The sequence below is a fragment of the Oncorhynchus keta genome, chromosome 37 (genome assembly GCF_023373465.1).
Source record: "Oncorhynchus keta strain PuntledgeMale-10-30-2019 chromosome 37, Oket_V2, whole genome shotgun sequence".
NCBI lineage: Eukaryota > Metazoa > Chordata > Actinopteri > Salmoniformes > Salmonidae > Oncorhynchus > Oncorhynchus keta.
The window spans coordinates 2,235,812-2,263,199 of NC_068457.1; the positions used below are offsets into that span (position 1 = coordinate 2,235,812).

Sequence of the window (27,388 nt, forward strand, 5' to 3'; positions counted from 1 at the left end):
GTGATGGGTCTAGGCCTTCTCGAAGAGCGCAAGAGGTAATGAATTCATAACACAGAATAACAAAGCTGATAAACAGCCAATACATTAGGTGGCGTCAATACACTAATAGGTTGTAGTCTTCCATAACACTTTGAAGAAGAAGAAGAAGAGAGCGAAAGAGGAAATAATCAGTGGTTTTCAATGTGAATGCTAGTAACTTTAGCTAGCATGTGTTGTAGTAGTGTGGCAATGTTAGCTAGCGTGTGTTGTAGTAGTGTGGCAATGTTAGCTAGCGTGTGTTGTAGTAGTGTGGCAATGTTAGCTAGCGTGTGTAGTAGTGGTGTGGCAATGTTAGCTAGCGTGTGTTGTAGTAGTGTGGCAATGTTAGCTAGCGTGTGTTGTAGTAGTGTGGCAATGTTAGCTAGCGTGTGTAGTAGTGGTGTGGCAATGTTAGCTAGCGTGTGTTGTAGGTGTGTGGCAATGTTAGCTAGCGTGGGTTGTAGTAGTGTGGTAATGTTAGCTAGCGTGTGTTGTAGTAGGGTGGCAATGTTGGCTAGCGTGTGTTGTAGTAGGGTGGCAATGTTAGCTAGCGTGTGTTGTAGTAGTGTGGCAATGTTGGCTAGCGTGTGTTGTAGCAGTGTGAAAATGGCAATGGCGGCTGCAGCAGCTGTTTCAACTTCAAGGTGAATGTTGTTGCTAATTTGTTAGCATCACCCTTTTCAAGATTAACTTTCAAACTTAGTTTACAAATGATCATAATCTGGTGAGTGACTGCTTTTTTGTTGCAGCGTTTAGCTATCTCTTTGAAAATAATGACTGTGAAACATTGTTGCATTTCAACTTTAGATCAACGATTAGTGTGATGAACATTATAAAATATATTTGCAATAGGAAATAATAGCTGGTTTGTTCATTTCATTTTGGACACGAAATGGTTATGCTTAAGTATTGGTATTTACATTTACATTTAAGTCATTTAGCAGACGCTCTTATCCAGAGCGACTTACAAATTGGTGCATTCACCTTATGACATCCAGTGGAACAGCCACTTTACAATATGATTTCATGGAGCCTACTGGAGTGAATGGGCTGCTTATTCTTTAACATAATTTGTTGCTGTGTGTGACTGCTGTCGCCTGTCAATCAACCGTCTCTATGTGTTTGACCACAATTTTCTCTCCTTCAGCACCATGGAGTGCACTGGTATTACAATCACTGTCCTTTCAGCAACATGAGCCTGTCACCTTTGATTCGGTTGTTGTTGCTATTGGTGATAGTGTGATAGTTGTGTTGGCTACCATAAATTGTGTCAATATTTTATGCTGTGTGTCTGCCATGTTGTAGCCATGCCGGTTCTGTCTCTGTGTGTGCGGCAGCCAGAAGCGTGGCTAGGCTAGGCGGTTTGATTCTGTCACGCCCTGACCATAGAGAGCTGTTTATTCTCTATGTTGGTTGGGTCGGGGTGGGTTATCTAGGGGAAATGTATTTCTATGGTGGCCTGATATGGTTCCCAATCAGAGGCAGCTGTTTATCGTTGTCTCTGAGTGGGGATCATATTTAGGTAGCCATTTTCCCATTGTGCTTTGTGGGATCATGTCTAGATATAGTTGCCAATCAGCATTATTATTAGCCTCACGGTTCGTTTGTTCGTTTTGTTCTTTGATATTTTAATTTCCAAAATAAAGGATGGAAATATACCACGCTGCATCTTGGTCCAATCATTATGACGAGCGTGACAGATTCATTCATGATGTCATCAAAAGAACTAGAACGGTCTGAATACAGAAGATCTAATGTCTGGCACATTAAGTGATGCTATGTTTTCTGTTATTTTCTTGATTTTTTTGTTTGATACAATGTATTGGAAGATTTTTGGTCCCGCTGAAGGCCTAGGTCCTATAGTCACTATTCGCCACTGAATACTGCAATGTATTACAGTCTGCAAAAACACTACTGTAATTACTATAGTAATTGTTAGAGCATTAGGCCGGTAACCAAAAGATTGCTAGTTCGATTCCCTGAGCTGACAAGGTGAAAAATCTGACGCTCTGCCCTTGAGCATGGCAGTTAACCCCCCACAACAACAGCTCCCCAGGTGCCCAAAGTGGCAGCCCCCTGTATCTCTCTGATTCAGAGGGGTTGGATTAAAAGCAGAAGTGTTTCAGTTGGACCTTGTGTGCAATTGACGATAAAAATAAATGTAATCCTTTAATCCTTTTTAATACAAGATTTCACCGATAGACATGGTCGCTTGGTTCCTGGCTCCTAATTTTCACAAATATTTCGCTACACCCATAATAAAATCTGATAAATTTGTGTATGCAACCAATAACATTTTATTTGAATATAGTATTTAAACTATAGCAAACTCAAAATACTACAGTATACTCCAGCAATGTCCGCAAAAACACTACAGTGAATACGATAGTATTTATTCATGTGGGGTACATGCGTGCACACGCACACTCCCACACACGCCAAACACTCCCACACACGCCAAACACTCCCACACACGCCAAACCCATCTCTGTCCACACATCCAAACACATCCGCACACAGTCACTCTCTACTCCCAGAAGACAAATAAGATAGACCTACTCTCTCTTGGCACAAGGGTGAAAACATACAGGCTGAAAAATATATGAGCTGTTTTGAAGTAGTTACTGTGTGGTCAGGACTGCTGCAGGGGGAAAAGACCCCCCCACCCCCCACCCCACGCACACACACACACAAATAAATAAACTGGCACACACTGTTTGAAGTGCTAACTCTTGGGCTGGCTGCTTATCTCCCCTGAAGTATTTTGGCTCTCTAATCCATCTCTGTAACTCAGCCTCTTCACAGGCTGCTTCCTGCCTCAGCGCGCCGCAGCACAGCCCCAAATCCTCTGGTAATGCGGTCTTCCTGGGCTGTCTCCTTGGAGATAACGTAGGCCTCCCCATTTCGCCATCACACCATGACAGCTTCACTCTTTCTCTTTTGCTTCCCTAGCCACCCCCACCATCACAGTTTTAGTGGGGGCACACCTCTGGCCCCACCTCTAGTGGCCTTCTACTTCTCTGTAGGGCCCTCCATATACTCAGACTGATGATCTGGTCAGCTGCACCAGATAAGCAATGGTGGACTCACAGGGAGGTACTGAGTGCACGAACCAAGGGAGGAATTATATTCTGTGTTTTTTACTTACTTCACAGAGAGAGAGATAGAGAGAAGGCAAGAAGCGGGGGGGAGTGTGAGATACAAAGTGAGTGAGAGAGAGTGAGATGGATAAGAGAGAGAATTTACTGAGCTTCTTACTGTCAGCTAAATGAGCGCCCATCAAGCCGCAGTCCAACTGAATTTGGTTCATGCCATTTATATATTTGCTGAAAGTCAACTAAAGCAACTTTAAATGGCTTGTGGAAAGGAGATGTGCAAACCACTTACAGTTACAAGTAGAGCATCAACATTTACCTGGAAAGAACCAAGCTCTTCCTCAACATAAACGGTTTCAGCAGCCTATCATCTCTGTGACTTGCGGACAAGTACGGAAATTAAAATATAATTAATGAGGATTTCTATCCAGGATGTATATTTTGAAAAAGGTATACTTGGAAATGGAATTGTGGATATATGTGACCCATTTCAGGAAACTAGGCATATGTCGCAAGTCACAACTTCACAGGAGAGCCATTTGAACGTTTTTTTTTTTTTTTTAAAGCAAAATGTGTTTTTGGGCAGAAATGCCTTCTGGAACATGTGAACTTTCATGTGCCTTAATAACAAACTTGTATGCCATCTGTAAATACGAATACAATTGTTAAATTACGAGCCTTGTTAGTTAAGCCACAGACAAAGGGTGCAACCTTCCCACAAGCCATAATTGGTTGAGATAATGAGTGGGCAGTACATGCCGAGAGAGGAGTTCGGATTGGTCTGCCATATAGAGGCTTCTGTCTATTTGAACTGGTCAGTCAGAGTTGGTAATCCTGTCGAAAGCAAAAAAAAGCTGCATAAGTGTTGCTCTCCACTTTCTGGAGGATCGAGATTTGTAATCAGTGGAATTAGATTATGAGAGCTAAAGAGATAGGGAAAACACCTTTCTCCAGATCACATCTTCAAACTAAAGGCAACCGTGGGATGTCAACCGTGACAGGGAGACGCGTCCATCATGCATGATGATGCATACAGGTAATATTGTCTAGCCTTTTGTGACTAGGGGGCAGTATATTCATTTTTGGAAAAATAACGTTCCTGTAATAATAGGGATATTTTGTCAGGACAATATGCTAGAATATGCATATAATTGATAGCTTAGGATAGAAAACACTAAAGTTTCCAAAACTGTAAAAAAATATTGTCTGTGAGTATAACAGAACTGATGTTGCAGGCAAAAGCCTGAGAAAAATCCAATCAGGAAGGGACTCTTATTTATAAAGCTCTGCGTTCCTATGCGTCCCTATTGAGCAGTGAATAAGATATCAACCAGATTGCTTTTCCTATGGCTTCCCTAATGTGTCTAGTGTCACAATGCATAGTTTCAGGCTTTTATTTTGAAAAATGAGCCTGAACGTCAACATTGCGTCAGTGGTCAGCTGAAGTCTATCAGAGTGTTTGGTGCGTAAAGGACAAATGCGGGCATTGTTTCTCTCTATCCTACTAACCAGGTAGGCCAGTTGAGAACAAGTTCACATTTACAACTGCGACCTGGCCAAGAGTAAAGCAAAGCAGTGCGACAAAAACAACAAGAGTTACACATGGAATAAACAAACGTACAGTCAATAACACAATAGAAAAATATGTATACAGTGTGTGCAAATCAAGTAAGGAGGTAAGGCAGTAAATAGGCCAATAATGCCGAAGTAATTACAATTTAGCAATTAACACTGGAGTGATAGATGTGCAGATGAGGATGAGCAATTAGAAATACTGGTGTGCAAAAGAGCAGATAAACAAAAACATATGGGGATGAGGTATGTAGTTGGTTGGTTGGATGGGCTATTTACAGGTGAGCTGCAGCGATTTGTAAGCTGCTCTGACAGCTGACGCTTAAAGTTAGTGAGGGAGATATAAGTCTCCAACTTCAGTGCTTTTGACAATTCATACCAGTCATTGGCAGCAGAGAACTGGAAGGAAAGGCGGCCCAAGGAGGTGTTGGCTTTGGGGATCACCAGTGAAATATACCTGTTGGAAAACTAATGAGCCAGCCAGCTAGCGTTAGCTTGTTAAACAACAATGAACATAGTGCCAAATCATGTCGTTACGACCCTGCATGAATCTGTTGGGAGCTAATCTACCAGGTTCATTGTTAGCTTGCTAACATTAGGCTCTAACCGGCAAAGCAAACAGCTCTGGGATATGAATAATAACATCATAGACATAAAATGTAGCTAACTAGCTAGGTAAACAACGTGTGAGATCACACAGGTAACGTTAGCTAACGAGCCAGCCTAAACAACAATGGGCATAGTGCCAAATCATGTCGTTACTACCCTGCATGAATCTGCTGGGAGCTAACCAAGCAGGTTCAATGTTAGCTAGCTAACATTAGTCTGTAACTAGCAAAGCAAACGGTTCTGGGATGCGACTAATGTCATACAAGTAATGTTAGCTAGGGAGCCAGCCAGCTAATGTTACACTTTAGCTAACAGTACACTTTAGCTTGAAATGGAACCACTTTCTGTCAAAATTAGAAACGTGTAATATCTGAAAATGTAGCTAGCTAGCCTCTAGTGACTCCCCATCCCACATGAGGGAGCATAATCACCGACTGACACTAATTAGCATAACGCAACGGACATAAATATTCCTAGAAAATATTCCTATTCATGAAAATCACAAGTGAAACATATTGAGGCATAGCTTAGCCTTATGTTAATCACCCTGTCATCTCAGATTTTCAAAATACGCTTTACAGCCAAAGCTCGACAAGCATTTGTGTAAGTTTATCGATAGCCTAGCATAGCATTTTGTCCAGCTTGCAGCAGGTAACTTGGTCACGGAAATCAGAAAAGCAATCAAATTAAATCGTTTACCTTTGATGAGCTTCGGATGTTTTTACTCACGAGACTCCCAGTTAGATAGCCAATGTTTCTTTTTTCAAAAAATATTATTTTTGTTGGCGAAATAGCTCCGTTTGTTCTTCACGTTTGGCTGAGAAATCGCCCGGAAATTGCAGTCACGAAAATGCCAAAAAATATTCCAAATTAGCTCCATAATGTTGACAGAAACATGGCAAATGTTGTTTATAATCAATCCTCAAGGTGTTTTTCAAATATCTATTCGATAAAAAATCTTCTTAAATAAAGGTGCGAACGTTACGTGATGTGTGTGATCTTACACATTGTTTACCGAGCTAGGTTAATTTTTTACCTAGCTAGCTACATGTCTTAAGCTAAAGTGTACAGTCAGTAAACGTTGGCAAAAAAGCGTAATGAAATTGTTGCCAGCAGGGCTGGTTAGGCTGTTTTCATGTTATCCAGAGGTAAACAAATCATTGGCCAGAGCGTCAAGTGTGCGCTCTGAACGTGCCGAGAGCGAAACGAGATGGTGGAGCTAAAGCTTTAGAGGGTGTGAGCGCTGTTGAATGGGTGTAGACAAAGAAGAGCTCTTCACTCGATACCAAGATATTCAAAGGTCATTTTCTCAAAAGTGAGTTTACAAGTTGATCAACAGAATTACTTCCCCATTGCTCATCAAAAATGCTCATCCAAAATGCAGTGTCTGATATACCATTTTGTAGCTCTGAGTCTCTACTTTTATGCAATGTAAAAAAAAAAAAAATTCAAAGTTTGCTACATAAGACCATATGCAGGTGGTGAGTCACATATTTTAAACAAATATCTACAGCTACTATGGAATGCAGCACCAGAAAAGTATCTAGTGTACAACAGGAGTATGTAAGGAGTCATAGAATTAGGAATTAGAATACTCATAGTAATAATTAGTAATGTACAGTAATAGGACCTCTATGGTTGGAGTACTGAAAGGTTACGATGTCATAGTGTCTTGATATCACATGCTGTAGATCTCTACCATCACCTCTCTGCAGATGGGGGAGGTAACTGTCAAGGTCTGCAACAAACCCTTCTCTTCCTCTCCTTGCCTGCGTCCCACATGGCACCCTATTCCCTTTAAAGTGCAATGCTTTTGACGAGGGCCAATAGGGACTTCCCCACCACCTATTAATAAATGAGTCATGGCTCCACTGAATTATTCTCTCTTATGCCTCCACTGCCCTCTTCACATGAAAGATGACTTAACTGACTGACCTGGTGCTGGATATTCAACTACAGGAGAGCGCCTTGGGGGAGCCCAGAGGACATGGTTAGGGAGACAGGTGGAACGTGTCACGTACAGTGCCTGACACACGCACACATATGAAAGAATGACACATACACACACGTGCATGCAAACACGGCACACACAGATGTGCAAAGACACACACACAGGTCATTATGATTGTGCTGAGCATTGGTGTGAAAGGACGATAGCTCGGCACTTCAAGTGGTTGTCATACAGCCCATAATTGCAGTGTCCATATTATGACAGCATCTGTCAAGAGAATGGCTCAGTAGCTGTCATTACTAGTAAATGTTAGCATCATAGATATCACTGTCTCACACTTCACAGAAGTCATTCATGTTTGTCAGTTCATATAAGTTCAAGACTGATAATGTTATTCCAATGTGATGACAGGTTCTTAAGACTCCATTGATTAAAAAAAGTATTCTTTCAACCCTCTTGAATTGTTTTTAAATAGTAAATCCACAGAGGATACATTTTTACTTTAAAATACAATGTTTTTTAGTGTGACAGTTCCATGTATAGCCATGGAAAGGTGTAGCTTATATTGCAAAAAAATATTTGAAATGGATGTATTGCATTAAATTGTGTTGCAATGTCATTTAAACATATTTTAACCAAGTATGTGCAGGTTCAAAAGCTGGCTTGAAATGCATTTACAGGTTACAATCTAACACATTTGAATGAACCCGGAACATATTAAATGTTCATTAGGGCTTTCCATGAGGCTGAGAGAAAAGGTTGCTGGCTTAGAACAAATTTCCTGCTATTATACACATTTTGCCATGAGGTTGAGAGAAAAAGTGGCAGTTTTAAAGCTAATGCCCTGTCATATTATTTTTAAATGCATGGCTTATTGGTTCCCGACCACTGGAGGAAACCAACCCCTCAAAATATATATATATTTTTTTTAATTATCAGCCCCAATCACACTGGGGTTTAATATTTTCCAATCGGAAAATAAATCACTTTTCTCCTGGTTACCCAGTATTTCCCAGCAAAACCAGAACGGTCATTCTAAAGCATATAAAACCAGACAGAATCATGTGCTGTTCTAAGGTGTATTATATATAAAATCGTACATTTTCTTATTGCATTCGTTATCATTCATTAGCCTAAAAATCTATACTTACTCTAAAGCAATAAAGTCAATGATCATCTCTCAAGCTAGGTCTTGTTTTAAATGTTTTTTATGTCGTTGGGGTTTTGAAAGAACCTGAATCACCTGATTCCTGTTGATTTCTGCTTTCATGCAAAAATGTGAGCAGGAAGCACCAGTCTATAAAAAAGTGGTCAGATAAAGTAGATGCTAAACTACAGGACTGTTTTGCTATCACAGACTGGAACATGTTCCCGGGATTCTTCCGATGACATTGAGGAATACACCACATCAGTCACTGGCTTTATCAATAAGTCCATCGAGGACGTCATTCCCACAGTGACTGTGCGTACATACCCCAACCAGAATCAATGGATTTACAGGCAACATTCGCACTGAGCTAAAGGGTAGAGCTGCCGCTTTCAAGGTGCGGGACTCTAACCCGGAAGCTTACAAGAAATCACGCTATGCCCTGCGACGAACCATCAAACAGGCAAAGCGTCAATACAGGGCTAAGATTGAATCATACTACACTAGCTACGACACTAATATAATAATATAATAATAATAATAATAATACTCGTCGGATGTGGCAGGGCTTGCAAACTATTACAGACTACAAAAGGAAGCACAGCCGTGAGCTGCCCGGTGACATGAGCCTACCAGACGAGCTAAATCACTTATATGCTTGCTTCGAGGCAAGCAACACTGAGGCATGCATGAGAGCATCAGCTGTTCCGGACGACTGTGTGATCACACTCTCCGTAGCCGATGTGAGTAAGACCTTTAAACAGGTCAACATAAACAAGGCTGCGGGGCCAGACGGATTACCAGGATGTGTGCTTCGGGCATGTGCTGACCTCTCAGGTGTCTTCACTGACAACCTCTCCCTGATTGAGTCTGTAATACTTACATGTTTCAAGCAGACCACCATAGTCCCTGTGCCCAAGAACACAAAGGCAACCTGCCTAAATGACTACAGACCCATAGCACTCACGTCCGTAGCCATGAAGTGCTTTGAAAGGCTGGTAATGGCTCACATCAATAGCATTATCCCAGAAACCCTAGACCCACTACAATTTGCATACCACCCAAACAGATCCACAGATGATGCCATCTCTATTGCACTCCACACTGCCCTTTCCCACCTGGACAAAAGGAACACCTATGTGAGAATGCTATTCATTGACTACAGCTCAGTGTTCAACACCATAGTATCCTCAAAGCTCATCACTAAGCTAAGGAACATGGGACTAAACACCTCCCTCTGCAACTGGATCCTGGACTTCCTGACGGGCCGCCCCCAGGTGGTGAGGGTAGGTAGCAACACATCTGCCACGCTGATCCTCAACACTGGAGCTCCCCAGGGATGCGTGCCCAGTCCCCTCCTGTACCCCCTGTTCACCCACGACTGCATGGCCAGGCACGACTCCAACACCATAATTAAGTTTGCAGACGACACAACAGTGATAGGCCTGATCACCGACAACGACGAGACAGCCTATAGGGAGAAGGTCAGAGACCTGGCCGAGTGGTGCCAGAATAACAACCTATCCCTCAACGTAACCAAGACTAAGGAGATGATTGTGGACTACAGGAAAAGCAGCACCGAGCACGCCCCCATTCTCATCGATGGGGTTGTAGTGGAGCAGGTTGAGAGCTTCAAGATCCTTGGTGCTCACATCAACAACAAACTAGAATGGTCCAAACACACCAAGACAGTCGTGAAGAGGGCACAACAATGCCTATTCCCCTTCAGGAAACTAAAAAGATTTGGCATGGGTCCTGAGATCCTCAAAAGGTTATACAGCTGCAGCATTGGTTGCATCACTGCCTGGTATGGTAATTGCTTGGCCTCCGACCGCAAGGCACTTCAGAAAGTAGTGCGTACGGCGCAGTACATCACTGGGGCAAAGCTGCCTGACAACCAGGACCTCTACACCAGGTGGTGTCAGAGGAAGGCCCTAATAATTGTCAAAGACCCCAGCCATAGACTGTTCTCTCTACTATGGCAAGCTGTACCGGAGTGCCAAGTCTAGGACAAAAAGGCTTCTCAACAGTTTTTACCCCCAAGCCATAAGACTCCTGAACAGGTAACCAAATGGTTACCCAGACTATCTGCATTGTGTCCCACCACCCGCCAACCCTCCCTTACGCTACTGCTACTCTCTGTTCATCATTTATGCATAGTCACTTTAACCATACGTACATGTACATACTACCTCAATAAGACTGACTAACCGGTATCTGTATATAGCCTTGCTACTGATATTTTCAAATGGCTTTTTACTGTTGTTTTATGTCTTTACTTACACACACACACACACATACCGGCGTACGTGCCAAATAAACTTTGATTTGATTTGAAAAAATAGAACAGGTTCAAATTAACAAAACACTTCATAAAACAAATGTAGGACCTTCTTCTGGGCCTTCTTCATTAACGCAGGCCTATTCATAGGAATGCTAGGCTATGATAAATAAATCAACACCTGACATACAGTAGGCAAAAAATAAATCAGGATTTTCACAAATTGGTGAAAACACATAGGCTAGCCTACATCGTATCCAAATGTAGCCAGCGTAATAAAAACAATGAAACTTGAGCCTTCTGGTTACACAAACGTGGCGTTGATGCTGAAGAGGAAGATGGAGAACGAGGAAACATAGGCCTACACCCAGTAGGCCAGTGCAAGCTGAGAGGGTAGCTGTGTAGCACAGTGGAGAAAATGAGGAAGATTGTAAGTCAGGGGTCAGTGATTACAAGCTACAGGGGTAAGCTACATGAAGGAAGGGTTTGGGATAAGGCTCAACATGAAATTGGACTGCTTTTATTCATTTTTGAATAAATAAAAGTAGCTCAAAAGTAGGAGCCAATTTTGTTTGCGTTGGCTACAAACTGCATTTCAAGGTCATGTGTACAGTTTCCGGATAAACAAGGTGTGCGATTTTAATTCATGGTGACTTTGTGTAGCCTACTGTAAGTAAACAACACACACACTCACAAACACAGAGTTGATGATTGATCATGCACACAGCAGAGCAGAGTAGGCCACAGAGAACTCAGAATTAGACATAGCATATAATTTAACAGATCACATCATGCTGTTCATAGAAATCATTTATTATGATTTACCAGCTTTTGGCAATTATTTATCTCAGGAAACAGGAGTGTTTTTTAAAATATTGTTTTTACCTTTATTTAACCAGGCAAGTCAGTTAGAACAAATTCTTATTTTCATTGACGGCCTGGGAACAGTGGGTTAACTGCCTGTTCAGGGGTAGAACGACAGATTTGTACCTTCAGCTCGGGGGTTTGAACTTGCAACCTTCCGGTTACTAGTCCAACGCTCTAACCACTAGGCTACCCTGTGCGATAAACCTCAGTAACCCATCTCGAAACAAATGTGTATAGGTTAAGGTGGGTTAAGAAGCAAGGCATTACCGTGAGCCAAAGGACAAATAACTGTCATTGTATATATTACATAGCGTGTACTTGTAACGTCTGCTTCCAACTCACACCCTCAAACACGTAGATCCCCTGAACGCAGCTCACTTTCCAGCCCACTTCCCAGCTCACACTCTCAAACACCTAAATTCCCTGATCACGGCTCACTCTGCAGATCCCAATCACCTTAATTCTAATCACCTGTTCACACACCATTTAGTTCAGTTCTTTGCACCCCATCACTATGAGGTATTGTTTGTTTCGTGACACGTCTTTCAGAGCGCTGGGTTTCATGTGATTTACTCCTCCCGGATATGATAGCTTTTGCCTGCCTCACTAACGTCCCCTATTCCTTGCCTGTAGTTTAGCCTTTCCTCGCATTTCCTGTTATCGACCTATTGCCTGATTTCCTGAACTACGTTACTAGCCTTTTCCCTGCCTGTACTGTTGCCCTTTTGGAAGCCCTATGCATGACCTTCCGCCTGCCCCTGGACCCAGTTACCTGCCTCCTCCTGTGGTCCTTTGCAACAAACACCTGATGCGCACTGCTCTTGTAACCAGCTCTCTGTCTCCCCTCGAGTTCATTACAGTACTACCATTTATGAGGTGTGTCTAGGGTGTGAAAGTGGAGAAAGAGAAGGAGGGACAGGAGGAATTGGAGAAAGGGACAGAGGGCAAAACAGGAAAAAGTTACAAAAGATGAGAGAGAACAGGGAGAGGTTGTTAATGGGTCGGGACTCTGGCAGTTTTATTTATAAACCTCACTGTTTTAATCTCTATCAATACCTGTAATTCCATGCTTTTCCTCAGCCTTAAGTGACACGTAGATCCAGGAAATGACATGTTGATGGGGAATTGAGAATGCACTATTGAACATATCAGGTTGTAGATTAGGGCACCTGCCCAAAAGGCCCCTATTTCGTCGCTCAGTCATAGTTCCACTAGGGCTTAGCTTTAGTTTGACCAATTAGTCAATAAACAGGTCATCAATGCTTTTCCACCTATATATATATATATATATATATATATATATAAATACAGTTGAAGTTGGAAGTTTACATACACTTTAGCCAAATACTTTTAAACTCAGTTTTTCACAATTACTGACAGTTAATCCTAGTAAAAAAATCCCTGTTTTAGCTCAGTTAGGATCACCACTTTATATTAAGAATGTGAAATGTCAGAATAATAGTAGAGAAAATGATTTATTTCAGTTTTTGTTTCTTTCATCAGGCCGCTCTGCAAGGATGAAACCACTGCTCCGCCATCAAAAAGCCAGACTACGGTTTGCAACTGCACATGGGGACAAAAGATCATACTTTTTGGAGAAATGTCCTCCGGTCTGATGAAATAAAAATAGAACTGTTCGGCCATAATGACCATTGTTATTTCTGGATGAAAAAGGGGGAGGCCTGCAAGCCGAACAACACCATCCCAACCATGAAGCAAGGGGGTGGCAGCATCATGTTGTGGGAGTGTTTTTCTGCAGGAGATGCACTTCACAAAATATGGCATCATGAGGAAGGACAATTCTGTGGATATATTGAAGCAATATCTCAAGACATCAGTCAGGAAGATAAAGCTTGCTTGCAAATGGGTCTTCCAAATGGACAATGACCCCAAGCATATTTCCAAAGTTGTGGCAAAATGGCTTAAGGACAACAACGTCAAGGTATTGGAGTGGCCATCACAAAGACCTGACTTCAATAGTAAAGAAAATGTGTGGGCAGAACTGAAAAAGCGTGTGTGATCAAGGAGGCCTACAAACCTGACTCAGTTACACCAGCTCTGTCAGTAGGAATGGGCAAAAATGTACACAATTTATTGTGGGAAGCTTGTGGACGGCTACCCGAAACGTTTGACCCAAGTTAAACAATTTAATGGCAATGCTACCAAATACTAACTGAGTGTATGTAAACTTCTGACCCACTGGAAATGTGATGAATGAAACAAAAGCTGAAACAATTAATTATCTCTGCTATTATTCTGACATTTCACATTCTCAAAATAAAGTAGTGAGTTTAAATGCATTTGGCTAAAGTGCATGTAAACTTCCGACATCAACTGTATATACATATAATGTAGGCACTAATATGTTCACTATAACGCTGTATAATCAATGTATCTATGCTGTAAAATTATTGTCTCATCACCTCAGAAATTCAGAATAACATACAGTATGAACAGTTTAACTTAACTTCTCGGATATAGGGGGCGCTATTTTAATTTATGGATAAAAAAATATTCCCGTTTTAAACAAGATATTTTGTTACGAAAAGATGCTCGACTATGCATATAATTGACGGCTTTGGAAAGAAAACACTCTGACGTTTCCAAAACTGCAAAGATATTGTCTGTGAGTGCCACAGAACTAATGCTACAGGGGAAACCAAGATAAAATTTCATACAGGAAGTGCCCCAGACTTTGAATGTGCTGTATTCCAATGTCTCCTTATATGGCTGTGTATGGGTCACGAATGAGCTTACACTTTCTGTCGTTTCCCCAAGGTGTCGACAGCATTGTGACGTATTTGTAGGCAAATCATTGGAAGATTGACCTTAAGAGACGACATCTACCAGGTGGCCGCTTGGTGTCCTCCGTTGCAATTATTGCGTAATCTCCAGCTGCGTGTATTTTTTGTTTGCTTCGAGGAGAAACACAGCTGCCACGAATGATTTATCATCGAATAGATATGTGAAAAACACCTTGAGGATTGATTCTAAACAACGTTTGCCATGTTTCTGTCGATATTATGGAGTTAATTTGGTAAAAAGTTTGGCGTTGTAGAGACTGCATTTTGATTATTTTCTTAGCCAAACGTGATGAACAAAACAGAGCGATTTCTCCTACACAAGTAATCTTTTTGGAAAAACTGAACATTTGCTATCTAACTGAGAGTCTCCTCATTGAAAACATCCAAAGTTCTTCAAAGGTAAATTATTTTATTTGAATGCTTTTCTTGTTTTTGTGAAAATGTTGCCTGCTGAATGCAAGGCTTAATGCTATGCTAGCTATCAATACTCTTACACAAATGCTTGTGTAGCTATGGTTGAAAAGCATATTTTGAAAATCTGAGATGACAGTGTTGTTAACAAAAGGCTAAGCTTGTGAGCCAATATATTTATTTAATTTCATTTGTGATGTTCATGAATAGTTAACGTTGCGTTATGGTAATGAGCTTGAGGCTATGATTACGCTCCCGGATACGGGATTGCTCGACGCTAGAGGTTAAACTGCAAACTGCCCCAACCCTATGACTCATAGCACAGTGTCATGATTGTCATGTTATCATTAAAATCAGGACACGTAAACTAATACAGCTAATAAAGCTTTGCAATATCATAACAGGTCCAGATTTCCTGTCGTCTCAACTGGCTGCACAATATATTAATTAATCCATGTTCCACTTAGCACATTAAGCGATTAGGCATATTGTGTGGCAGACCTCCTACATCGCTTTTTGGACACACGCAGGTCTCTCTTGTTGTACATCAGCGCTGCGTTGGCACCCTAGAATTCCCTTGGCTGATGCCAGTTTCATTGAACACCTGAGCTGCCAGCACAGACAGCACAGAAACACCCACTCCCTGGCACGCACCCAAACACATGCACGCGTGCAAGCACACACAGAGTGCATGCTGGGGAGAGACAGATGATGCCGATAGCTCCTGTTCTCAACTCAACATCCAATAAAAACAGCCAACACCACCCCAAACACTGAGCCCAGTTTGACTTTCACCATCTACCTTTATCATTACAGACGACAGAGTCAAAAAGACTTCTGAGTGTCACACCCTGACCATAGTTTGCTTTGTATGTTTCTATGTTTTGTTTGGTCAGGGTGTGATCTGAGTGGGCATTCTATGTTGTGTGTCTAGTTTGTCTGTTTCTGTGTTTGGCCTGATATGGTTCTCAATCAGAGGCAGGTGTTAGTCATTGTCTCTGATTGGGAACCATATTTAGGTAGCCTGTTTGGTGTTGGGTTTTGAGGGCGATTGTCTCCTGTGTCAGTGTTTGTACCACACGGAACTGGTTTCGGGTTTTCACATTTATTGTTTTATAGTTTGTTCATGTATAGTTTTTCTTATTAAAAAAACATGAACTTCAACCACGCTGCGTATTGGTCCGCCTCTCCTTCAACAACAGGATCCCATGACACTGAGTGAATTCAATAATCCCTCATTTTTTATTTTTTAAATGTTCACCTTTATTTAACCAGGTAGGGCAGTTGAGAACAAGTACTTATTTACAACTGGCCAAGATCAAGCAAAGCAGTGGGACAAAAACAACAACACAGAGTTGCACATGGGATAAACAAACGTACAGTCAATAACGATAGAAAAATATATATACAGTGTGTGCAAATAAAGTAAGGAGGTAAGGCAATAAATAGGCCTAATAGTGGCGAAGTAATTACAATTTAGCAATTTACACTGAAGTGATAGATGTGCAGATGAGGATGTGCAAGTAGAAATACTGGTCTGCAAAAAAGTAGAAAAACAAAAACAAATATAGGGATGAGGTAGGTAGTTGGTTAGATGGGCTATTTCCAGATGGGCTGTGTACAGCTGCAGCAATCGGTAAGCTGCTCTGACAGCTGATGCTAAAGTTAGTGAGGGAAATACAAGTCTCCAACTTCAGTGATTTTTTAAATTCATTCCAGTCATTGGCAGCAGAGAACTGGAATGAAAGGCGGCCAAAGGAGTTGTTGGCTTTGGGGATTACCAGTGAACTATACCTGCTGGAGCCTGTGCTATGGGTGGGTGTTGCTATGGTGACCAGTGAGCTGTCCATTCTTAGCCTGTAATTTTGGTAATTTGTGTGTATTATAAAAGATTGTGCTTATATGTAAAAATGACGTAGAATTGCATGAAGTGTTTATAAAAGGCACATTTCTTCTCAGACTTGCAAACACCATGATAGATTCATGCAATGTTTTTTTGTATAAAGGAGCTTTTTCCACCCCTACTGTTGTCCACGGTGGTCTGCGAACCCACAACCTTCTGGCCCGCAGCCCTGTGCACTATAAACCTGATTTTGTTGACAGCTAATGCTTACAGGATGAAGAACCATTTCTAAAAAGAAGTGCATTAATGGGGGATTTAGGTCAAATATATTTCTCTGAAGGGAGGCACATCCATTTTTATTTCAGAGATTTTCTCCATGTAACCTTTATTATGAATAAGTCAAATAAAATCGTCATTTGTCACGTTCCGAATAAAACTGGTAGACCTTACAGAGAAATGCTTACTTTACAAGCCCTTAACCAACAATGCAGTTTGAAGAAAAATAAGTGTTAAAGTATTTACTAAATAAACTGTAGTATGAAAGTATGAAAATAAAATAAAATATATATATATATATATATATAAAAAAATATATAAAAAATAGAAAAAGAAAAAAAGAAAAGGCAATTAAAGAGAAACAAAATAACAGTAACGAGTCTATATACAGGGGGTACCGGTACAGAGTACAGAGGGTACTGGTACAGAATACTGTTCACTCCATAAGCTAGCTTTGCTATGGAGAGACATTTTAAAGTGGAAGACTTGATTTGCTCATTAATTTATAGGTGTTGGCTAAAGCCTGTGTTGACCTTGTGTTTAACCAACCTGACAGCAGCTAGCTAGCTTAGCTTGGCAATAGCTGCAGCTGGCTAGCCTATCTAGCTAGCTTATCTAGCTAGCTGATATTTCACTGTCACTTCACAGTTATGCCAAGATAGCAAGATGTACCCGTGTCTGGAATGTGTTTCATGAGACACTTGTTCTACAACACCGTGCTACGAAAGAAGCTTGCAACTAAGTTTAATCAGCTCATGTAAAGACATGTTACCGCTGAAACAATGTCAACAACTGTGAGTTGAATGCGAGCTTAGCTGTCAACACAATATTCTATAACGGTCTAGTTTTGTTTCTCTCCGTATGTCTGCTGTTCGATCTTTCCTGGGGGACAAATCCCCAAATAAAATGCCTACAGGTGTAGCTACAGTGCCTTCAGAAAGTATTCATACCCCTTGACTTTCACATTTTCACCCCATTTACACACAATAATGACAAAGTTAAAACATGTTTTTAGAGACATTTGCTAATTTATTGAACATTTAAAAAAATATATAATTTACATAACTATTCACACCACTGGGGCAGTGCATGTACAGCTGTGAGTCTTTCTGTGTATGCCTCTATGAGCTTTGCACACCTGGATTGTACAATATTTGCACATTATTATTGCACATGATTTAAATTGGTTGATGCTAGACAGCCATTTTCTAATCTTGCGATAGATGTTCAAGCCGATTTCAGTCAAAACTGTAACTAGGCCACTCAGGAACATTTCATGTAGTCTTGGTAAGCAACTCCAGTGTATATTTGGCCTGGTGTTTTAGGCTAGTGTCCTGCTGAAAGGTACATTAATCTCCCAGTGTCTGTTGGAAAGCAGACTGAACCAGGTTTTCCCATAGGATTTTGCCTGTGCTTAGCTCTATTCCATTTATCTTTAACCTTAACTCCCTAGTTCTTGCTGATGACAAGCATAACCATAACATGATGCAGCCACCACCATGCTTGAAAATATGATGAGTGGTACTTAGTGATGTGATGGATTTGCCCCAAACAAAGCACTTTGTATACAGGACATAAAGTACAATTCTTTGCCACATTTTTTTGCAGTTTTACTTTAGTACCTTCTTGCAAATAGGATGCATGTTCTTGAATAAGTTTACTCTGTATGGGCTTCCATCTTTTCACTCTGTCATTTAGGTTAGTATTGTGGGGTAACTACAATGTTGTTAATCTATCCTCAGTTTTCACCTATCACAGTCATTACACTCTGTCACTGTTTTAAAGTCACCATTGGCCTTCACGGTGAAATCCCTGAATGTTTTCATTCCTCTACGGCAACTGAGTTAGGAAGAACGCCTGTATCTTTGTAGTGACTGGCTGTATTGATGCACCATCCAACATGTCATTAATAACTTCACCATGCTCAAAGGGATATTTAATGTCTGCTTTTATTTTTACCCATCTACCAATAGGTGCCCTTCTTTGTGAGGCATCGTAAACCTCCCTGGTCTTTGAGATTGAATCTGTGTTTGAAATCCACTGCACACTGCTCATGTGGGATACAGAGATAAGGTAGTCATTCAAAAAATCATGTTAAACACTATTATTGCACCCAGAGTGAGTCCATGCAACTTATGATGTAACTTGATCAGCAAAGTGTTACTCCTGAACTTATTTAGGCTTGTCATTACAAAGAGGTTAAATACTTACTGACATTTCAGCTTTTCATTTTAATTCATTTCTAAAAACATAATTCCACTTTGACATTATGGCCAGTGATACAAAATCCCAATTGAATCCATTTAAAGTTAACGGGTGTGAATACTTTCTGCAAGACACTGTACATGTGGACATTGCACATACATGACCAGCTTAAGATATATTTGTGTTGCAATACAAAAAAAAAAAAACATTTTCCGCTATAAATAGGCTATCATATTGATTTGCTTATAACGACAGTATGCCTACACTTTACCTAGCAAATGAAAATACAATTGTGTAGAGTTCAACCACAGATAGGACAAGGAGCATAAAAACCTTTTGTACAACTTCAGCTGCCCCAGAGCTATTATGGCATTCCATTTCTATGGTCTATTCCTGTGTTTCCCGACCCTGGTCCTCCAGTACCCCTAACATAACACATTTGCCTTGTAGCCCTGGATAAACACACCTCATTCAACTCATTGAGGGCTTGATGATTGGTTGACAAGTTGAATCAGGTGACTCGTCTGTTCTCTCTGATACGGCAAGCGGTACCGGAGCGCCAGGTCTAGGTCCAAAAGGCGCCTTAAACAGCTTCTACCCCCAAGCTATAAGACTGCTGAACAATTAATCAAATGGCCACTGGACTATTTACATTGACCTTTGTTTTTACACTGCTGCTACTCGCTGTTTATTATCTACAGTATATGCATAGTCACTTTACCCCAACCTACATGTACAAACTACCTTGACTAACCTGTACATTGACTCGATACCGGTACCCCCTGCATATAGCCTTGTTATTGATATGTAATTTTGTTGTGTTACTTTGATTTGATCTTTCAACATCCACTATAGCTTGAATAGATTTGGTCACATGAGAGACATTCCTTCCCCTCTTCCATCATCAGCATAGGGAAGCCCCAATACCCCTACTACATTCGAAGACACATCGTTAATCATAATATTGTACAAAATAGGACTGATAGCACTGCCTTCAGGAATACCATAGGCATCAGATAAAATCAGATAAAACTCAACATCAACTGTTCAGAGGAGTCTGTGTGAATACAGGCCTTCATGGCTGAATTGGTGCAAAGAAACCACTACTAACGGACACCAATAAGAAGAAAGGGCTTGCTAGGGCCAAGAACCACGAGCAATGGACATTAGACCGGTGGAAATTTGTCCTTTGGTCAGGAGTCCAAATTGGAGATTTTTGGTTCTAACCGCCATGTCTTTGTGAGATGCGTTGTGGGTGAACGGATGATCTCAACATGTGTATTTCCCACCGTAAAGCATGGAGGAGGAGGTGTTATGGTGTGGGGGTGCTTCGCTGGTGACACTGTCTGTGATTTATTTACAATTCAAGCATTCTGCAGCGATACACCATCCCATCTGGTTTGCGCTTAGTAGGACTATCATTTGTTTATACACCTCCTGGCTGTGTAAGGGCTATTGTACCAAGGAGAGTTATGGAGTGCTGCATCAGTTCCATCAATTGAGATGGTTTGGGATGAGTTGGACCGCAGCGTGAAGGATAAGCAGCCAGCAAGTGCTCAGCATATGTGGCATATACTCCTTCAAGACTGCTGGGAAAGCATTTCATATGAAGCTGGTTGCCAAGAGTGTGCAAAGTTGTCAATAAGGCAAAGGGTGTCTACTTTGAAGAATCTAATATATATATATATTGATTTTTTAAACACTTTTTTGCTTACTACATGATTCCATATGTGTTATTTTGTAGTTTTGATGTCTTCAATATTATTCTACAAGGAGAAAACAGTAAAAATAAAGAAAAACCCTTGAACGAGTAAGTGTTCTAAAATTATTGACCGGTAGTGTACTTTAAGATGGTAGGTGACACAATTACTGAACGGAAACACCTGTGTCAATTAACCACTTCCATTTGCTGTACCAATAGAAACAAGGAACACTTAACACTATTATTATTTTTCCCTGCTGGTCATCTATGAACTTTTGCACATCTTGAAGAACAATCTGGCCTAATGGCCAAGTATTATTAGAATCTCCACCCAGCACAGCCAGAAGAAGACTGGCCACCCGTCAGAGCCTGTTTCCTCTCTAGGTTTCTTCCTAGGTTGCACTGAGTGTGCTGTTCCACAAGTAATTCAGTCAATGTACTGTATGTATGATGAGGCTGAGTAATACATTGTTCACGCCATTCCACAGACCTTTTAACCCACGACCAAATTTGGGAAACTCTGAGCTAATCAACTCTCAAACACCAAGGATGCTATAATCAAACACCAAGGATGAGACCAATGGACACAGTAGCCACAAGGCCTGGATTTTAATAGCCTCCAGTCCAGCTGAGGTGCACCGATCCAGTTCTGATGCACTACAAAGGCCCCTGGCTATAGGCCCACAGGTCTGAGCCAAGAAACCAGGTGCACAAACAACTCAAGGTTAGGCAGTCTACTCTTGCTTCCAGGTGCATCACAGGAGTGATTTAGTGCCAGCTTCTGCTAAGCAGGGCCAACTTGCCCCTGTTCCCCACACATATAGGCACTGAGCGGGAATCAAAGTACCAGATTAGCGGTTAAATATCAGCATTAAAGGTTTGTTTGGCTAGGAAAACCACCCGGGGTAGGAACAATGGCTGGCTGAATCTGGACAGGATGGGAGGAGGGAGGGAGGAAAAGAGCGAGAGAGGAGGGGGAAGCATGTTTTTCTGAGCCATATATCAAGAAGTGCTCCTTTCTGAGAGGAGAAGTGATAGAACAAATATATAGGCTATTTCAGATTATTTACAGTGCACTGTCAATTAATCCACTCTTTCTCAGAAGAAAGCGGAGAGTGTGCCCACCCGCCCATCCTACAATACCCAACGACTGGGTTGGCGCCCCCCCTTGGGTTGTGCCGTGTCGGGGGGCAAGGGTCAGTTTGTTATATCTGGAGTACTTCTCCTGTCCTATTCGGTATCCTGTGTGAATTTAAGTGTGCTCTCTCTAATTCTCCCTTTCTCTCTTTCTTTCTCTCTCTCGGAGGACCTGAGCCCTAGGACCCATGCTTCAGGACTACCTGACGACACCTTGCTGTCCCCAGTCCACCTGGCCGTGCTGCTGCTCCAGTTTCAACTGTTCTGCCTTATTATTATTGGACCATGCTGGTCATTTATGAACATTTGAACATCTTGGCCATGTTCTGTTATAATCTCCACCCGGCACAGCCAGAAGAGGACTGGCCACCCCACATAGCCTGGTTCCTCTCTAGGTTTCTTCCTAGGTTTTGGCCTTTCTAGGGAGTTTTTCCTAGCCACCGTGCTTCTATACCTGCATTGCTTGCTGTTTGGGGTTTTAGGCTGGGTTTCTGTACAGCACTTTGAGATATCAGCTGATGTACGAAGGGCTATATAAATACATTTGATTTGATTTTGATTTGAATTGATTTGACCACCCAGCAGTCTACGCTATCTGTGAAGAAACCCTTGTTTTCCACTCCCTTAACCAAAATGTTCTCTTTTTTCTGTTCAAGGTGAAGTTAGTATGCATTAGTAAATGGGAGAAAGGGGAAATAGTGGAATTCGAATGCACACTGCTGATGGTGGCTGAAATAATGAGGGGTTTGCTGCTCAGATGACTGTGGAGGAACCCAGCGGAGTTCTGACTGACTGGTAATAGCCTGGTATTTGGGTAGCCTAGCGTTAGCCTAGCCAGTAGTCTAGCCGTTAGCCTATACCTGCTCGCTTTTAGCAGGTAAGCCGTTAGTACGTTAGCCGTACCTTTGACGATTAGCTCTGCGTAGTTGGAGACCCCAGAGCCACCATCGGAGCGGATGACACAGCGATAGCGGCTGGTGCTTCTCTGAGACGTGTCCCCGACGCTGACGGTGGCTGAGAAACGCCGGTGGTTCACCACCCGCGTCACCATGAGGGCTGTGTCTTTACCATTCCACTGCTGTAGAGAGAGAGAGACGGACACTTTCTTACTAACACATTAGTCACATTATCACGTCGGTATGGTAAAAAAGGACAAACTCCACATATGGACATTCAAGTCTGTTAACCAAAGAAACCAGCAGTATGGTTAATGTCAGAAACTGCAACTTTTTCACAACACTTTTTCCTTACGATATCAACTCGACTATAACAACCTCCCAAAAGTAATTTATTCTAGCATGTACCTGATACTTTTTTTCTGCCCTGGATACTACTCCATTGCAAATTCCATTACTATAAGATGAAAACATGCTAGTGCAGTACATTGGTGGCTGATAGAGAGGCAGTCGTCCATATCAAAACAACACTTTATACTCAGGGCACAGATTGTATGGATATCCCCACAGAGTTTATACCATTACAGTGTTTGTGCAAGTACAGCAAGGAACTGGACCATGCTGTAAGTGTCATTTCACAAGGATGGGGTCATAACATTGCAACAGAAATCAACTAAAATGTCCTGTGTATTCTACATGATTGAAAAAGCTACAGAAGCTAGTCACTAAAGGTGGATGCATCCACAGCTACATCTATGAATTTGAGATTGGTTACTTCTCCAGCCCCATCCCTCAGGCATGGCTGCCATCTGTTATTTTTCTAATTAAAGATTGCAGATTTAAGGTGAGAGGGATAAGATGGATGACATCTATAATGGACCGAAGGGAAGCAACTCGCCTGTAGCCACAGTTGGTCGTGTTGTGACCACTTCCCCCCAGCGGTACACTGGAAGGTGGCGTTCTGGCCCACATTCACCTCCACATTCTGCAGCCGCAGGAAGTGAGGCGCTTTCCCTGCAAAGGGGCGGGAGACACTCTCAATACAATGACTAGGCATGCATAAGCACAAACACATACTGTATCAACTGTTTGACATGCATTGAGTAATTGAGAAAGCTGAGTTATGTGAGGAATAAAGAAAACAAATGCACACAACATTAAATTACCATCAAAACAGTGTGCTTTTTCTTTTCGTTCTAAAATCTAAAGTTAAGATTTCAGGTCACCTTTCCTTCCCTTCCGTAGAATTCTCTCCCCTGGTGTGCTCAGTGCACACTAATGTCCAGCTGAAAAGCAAATGAACCGAGACTGCTCTGTATGGCATTGAAACGGCATTGAAACGGCATCTCCTAATCTCATTTTCACCGCGCCTATAAATGTAGGCCTAATAGTGTATGCATTGATCATTTCAATACGAGGATTTATCTTGACGTTAATTTCCCCCATTGAAGAAAAAAGCCGACTGGATTCCTTTACTCTGCAATTTATTTACCTTTACTTCCTAATCTTATTTGAATTCAGCACTGAGTGCTCTGTCCTAATTCCCAGGGAAAGCTCGAAGTCTAAGTACAGAAAGAGAAAGAAAGAAAGAAAGAAAGAAAGAAATAGAACACATCTAGGACACTGAGTGCCTTGGAGGAGTCCAAAGATGTGAGGCAAAGACATTCTGTCAGCTTTGAATGATGAAGGCCCAGAGTTTGTTCCTTCTTCTGGGCTCCACTATCTACCTCATCCTCCCTCTACTCCCCTTGGTCTGTGTGTCCCCCACTCCCAAACACACATACGCACACACAGCCTGCTAGACAGGAGTGTGAGACCAGATGATGCTCCATGGGGTAGTGTCACTTACGGCATGGGTGGGCCAACACTCGGACCTCGTCCACCGCGATGAACCCTGGATGGCCCTGTACGGATACAGATTCGAATATCACCTACCGCAAAGGTGGAGAGGAAGAGAGATGGGGAGAGATGGGAGTGGGGAGAGAGAGGAGAGAGTGAGAAACACAATTTGTACAGGCATTTTTCGTTACCCCTGCAAAACTCAGCTGGACACCCTGTAAGAATGGCATCCACAATGCTGTCAACAACATTCACCATCTCTAACTACACACCCTTCAAAATGACAGCAGCTCTTTCCATTGGGACAGCTGCAGCAATATATTCAAGTAATAATTAACAAACAATACAGGCGGATTGCTGCTGCTGTTCACACATGGGCCTGGCAGAATGTGCGGGCCAGTAGAGCAGTGCCATGTGCTCGGGACATGTGGGGCTCACACAGGGCTCTCGGTGAAGGCTGCCAGACTGGGAAGAGGGACTCAGGCCTTCAGGTCTCTGTGGCCAGATAGAGACAAATACGTATTTCACATTATAGGGCCAACCCGAACCCGACTCTGATATTTTATTTTCACATTGTCCTTTCCAGCACGTTACTACAACTATGTTTGATGTGTAACCAGGCCAGCCCAGTACAGCTTGGCTCAGCTCAGCTTGCTCATCAAGCTGAGCTGACAAAGGTAAAAATCTGTCGTTCTGCCCCTGAACAAGGACGTAACCCACTGTTCCTAGGCCGTCATTGTAAATACGAATGTGTCTTAACTTACTTGCCTAGGTCAAATAAATAAATAGGACAAGAGAGAGGGTTGGATGGGGAGAGGAGCCTCCCTACACAGGTATAGTCAGGTGTTTTAGTCATAGCAAAAGCCTCCAAGGTTGTTGCTTTGCTCATAATAGGTTAGGTTTGCTGGAAATAACTAAATGGGAAGCATTTTATACAGAATGTTAAACACCAGTCACAACGTCAACAGTGAAGAGGCGACTCCAGGATGCTGGCCTTCTAGGCAGAGTTGCAAAGAAAAAGCCATATCTCTGACAGGCCAATAGACACTGGACAGAGGGACTCTGCCTAGAAGGCCAGCATCCCGGAGTCACCTCTTCATTGTTGCCGTTGAGACTGGTGTTTTGCGGGTACTATTTAATGAAGCTGCCAGTTGAGGACTTGTGAGGCATCTGTTTCTCAAACTAGACACTCTAATGTACTTGTCCTCTTGCTCAGTTGTGCACCAAGGCCTCCCACTTCTCTTTCTATTCTGGTTAGAGCCAGTTTGAGCTGTTCTGTGACGGGAATAGTACACAGTGTTGTACGAGATCTTCAGATTCTTGGCAATTTCTCACATGGAATAGCCTTCATTTCTCAGAACAAGAACAGACTGACGATTTCTGGCAATTTGAGCCTGTAATCGAACCCACAAATGTTGATGCTACAGATACTCAATTGGTCTAAAGAAGGCAAATTCTATTGGTTCTTTAATCAGCACGACAATTTTCAGCTGTGCTAACATAATTTCAAAATAATTTTCTAATGCTCAATTAGCCTTTTAAAATTATAAACTTAGATTAGCTAACACAACGTGCCATTGGAACACAGGAGTGATGGTTGCTGATAACGCCTATGTAGATATTCCATTTAAAAAATCTGCCATTTCCAGCTACAATAGTAATTTACAACATTAAAATTGTCTACACTGTATTTCTGATCAATTTGATGTAATTTTAATGGACAGAAATGTGCTTTTCTTTCAAAAACGAGGACATTTCTAAGTGACCCCAAACTTTTGACCACTAGTGTATATGCATTTTTGTATTAATGGAAAATTAAACATTAATATTATTTGATAATATAACCCCCTGAGTCAATACATGTTAGAATCATATTTGGCAGTTATTACAGCTGTGAGCCTTTCTGGGTAAGTCTCTAAGAGCTTTCCACACCTGGATTGTACAATATTTGCCTATTATTCTTAAATAAATTCTTCAAGCCCTGTCAAATTGGTTGCTGATCATTGCTAGACAGCTATTTTCAAGTCTTGCTATATATTTTCAAGACGATTTAAGTCAAAACTGTAACTAGGCCACTCAGGACTATTCCATGTTGTCTTGGTAAGTAACTCCAGTGTATATTTGGCCTTGTGTTTTCCATTATTGTCCTGCTGAAAGACGTATTGGTGTCTGTTGGAAAGCAGACTGAACCAGGTTTTTCTCTAGGACTTAAAAATAAAAAATAAAATAAAATATGCCATTTAGCAGACGCTTTTATCCAAAGCGACTTACAGTCATGTGTGCATACATTTTACGTATGGGTGGTCCCGGGGATCGAACCCACTACCCTGGCATTACAAGCGCCATGCTCTACCAACTGAGCTACCAGAAGGACTTAGCCTGTGCTTAGTTCTATGCATTTGATTTTATCACCCCAAAAAATAATTTAGTCCTTGCAAATGACAAGCATACCCATAACATGTTGTAGCCACTACCATACTTTAAAATATGAAGAGTGGTACTCAGTGATGTGTTGTGTTGGATTTGATTCCAACCATAATGCTTTGCACAGTATTCAGGACAAAAAAAGTAATTTCTTTGCCATTTTATTTGCAGTTTTACTTTAGTACCTTATTGCAAACAGGATGCATTGTTTTCACTCATTTAGGTTGATATTATGGCATATCTCAAATGTTGTTGATCCATCCTCAGTTCTCTCCTAATCACAGCCATTTAACTCTTTAACTGGTTTAAAA

At 41.6% G+C, this 27,388-nt stretch overlaps 1 protein-coding gene across 1 annotated transcript in view; it reads right to left on the reverse strand.

Moving 5' to 3' along the window:
• The window catches only part of LOC118370053 (receptor-type tyrosine-protein phosphatase T), a 488,900-nt gene that overhangs the window by 274,209 nt on the left and 187,303 nt on the right, over positions 1-27,388 (reverse strand). Inside the window, exons 4-7 of the mRNA XM_052498885.1 lie at positions 24,664-24,745; positions 23,713-23,828; positions 22,822-22,996; positions 5,531-5,534 (exon numbers count right to left, since the gene is read on the reverse strand). Of these exons, the coding sequence (XP_052354845.1) occupies positions 5,531-5,534; positions 22,822-22,996; positions 23,713-23,828; positions 24,664-24,745 (377 nt within the window). The remainder of the gene's footprint in view (positions 1-5,530; positions 5,535-22,821; positions 22,997-23,712; positions 23,829-24,663; positions 24,746-27,388) is intronic.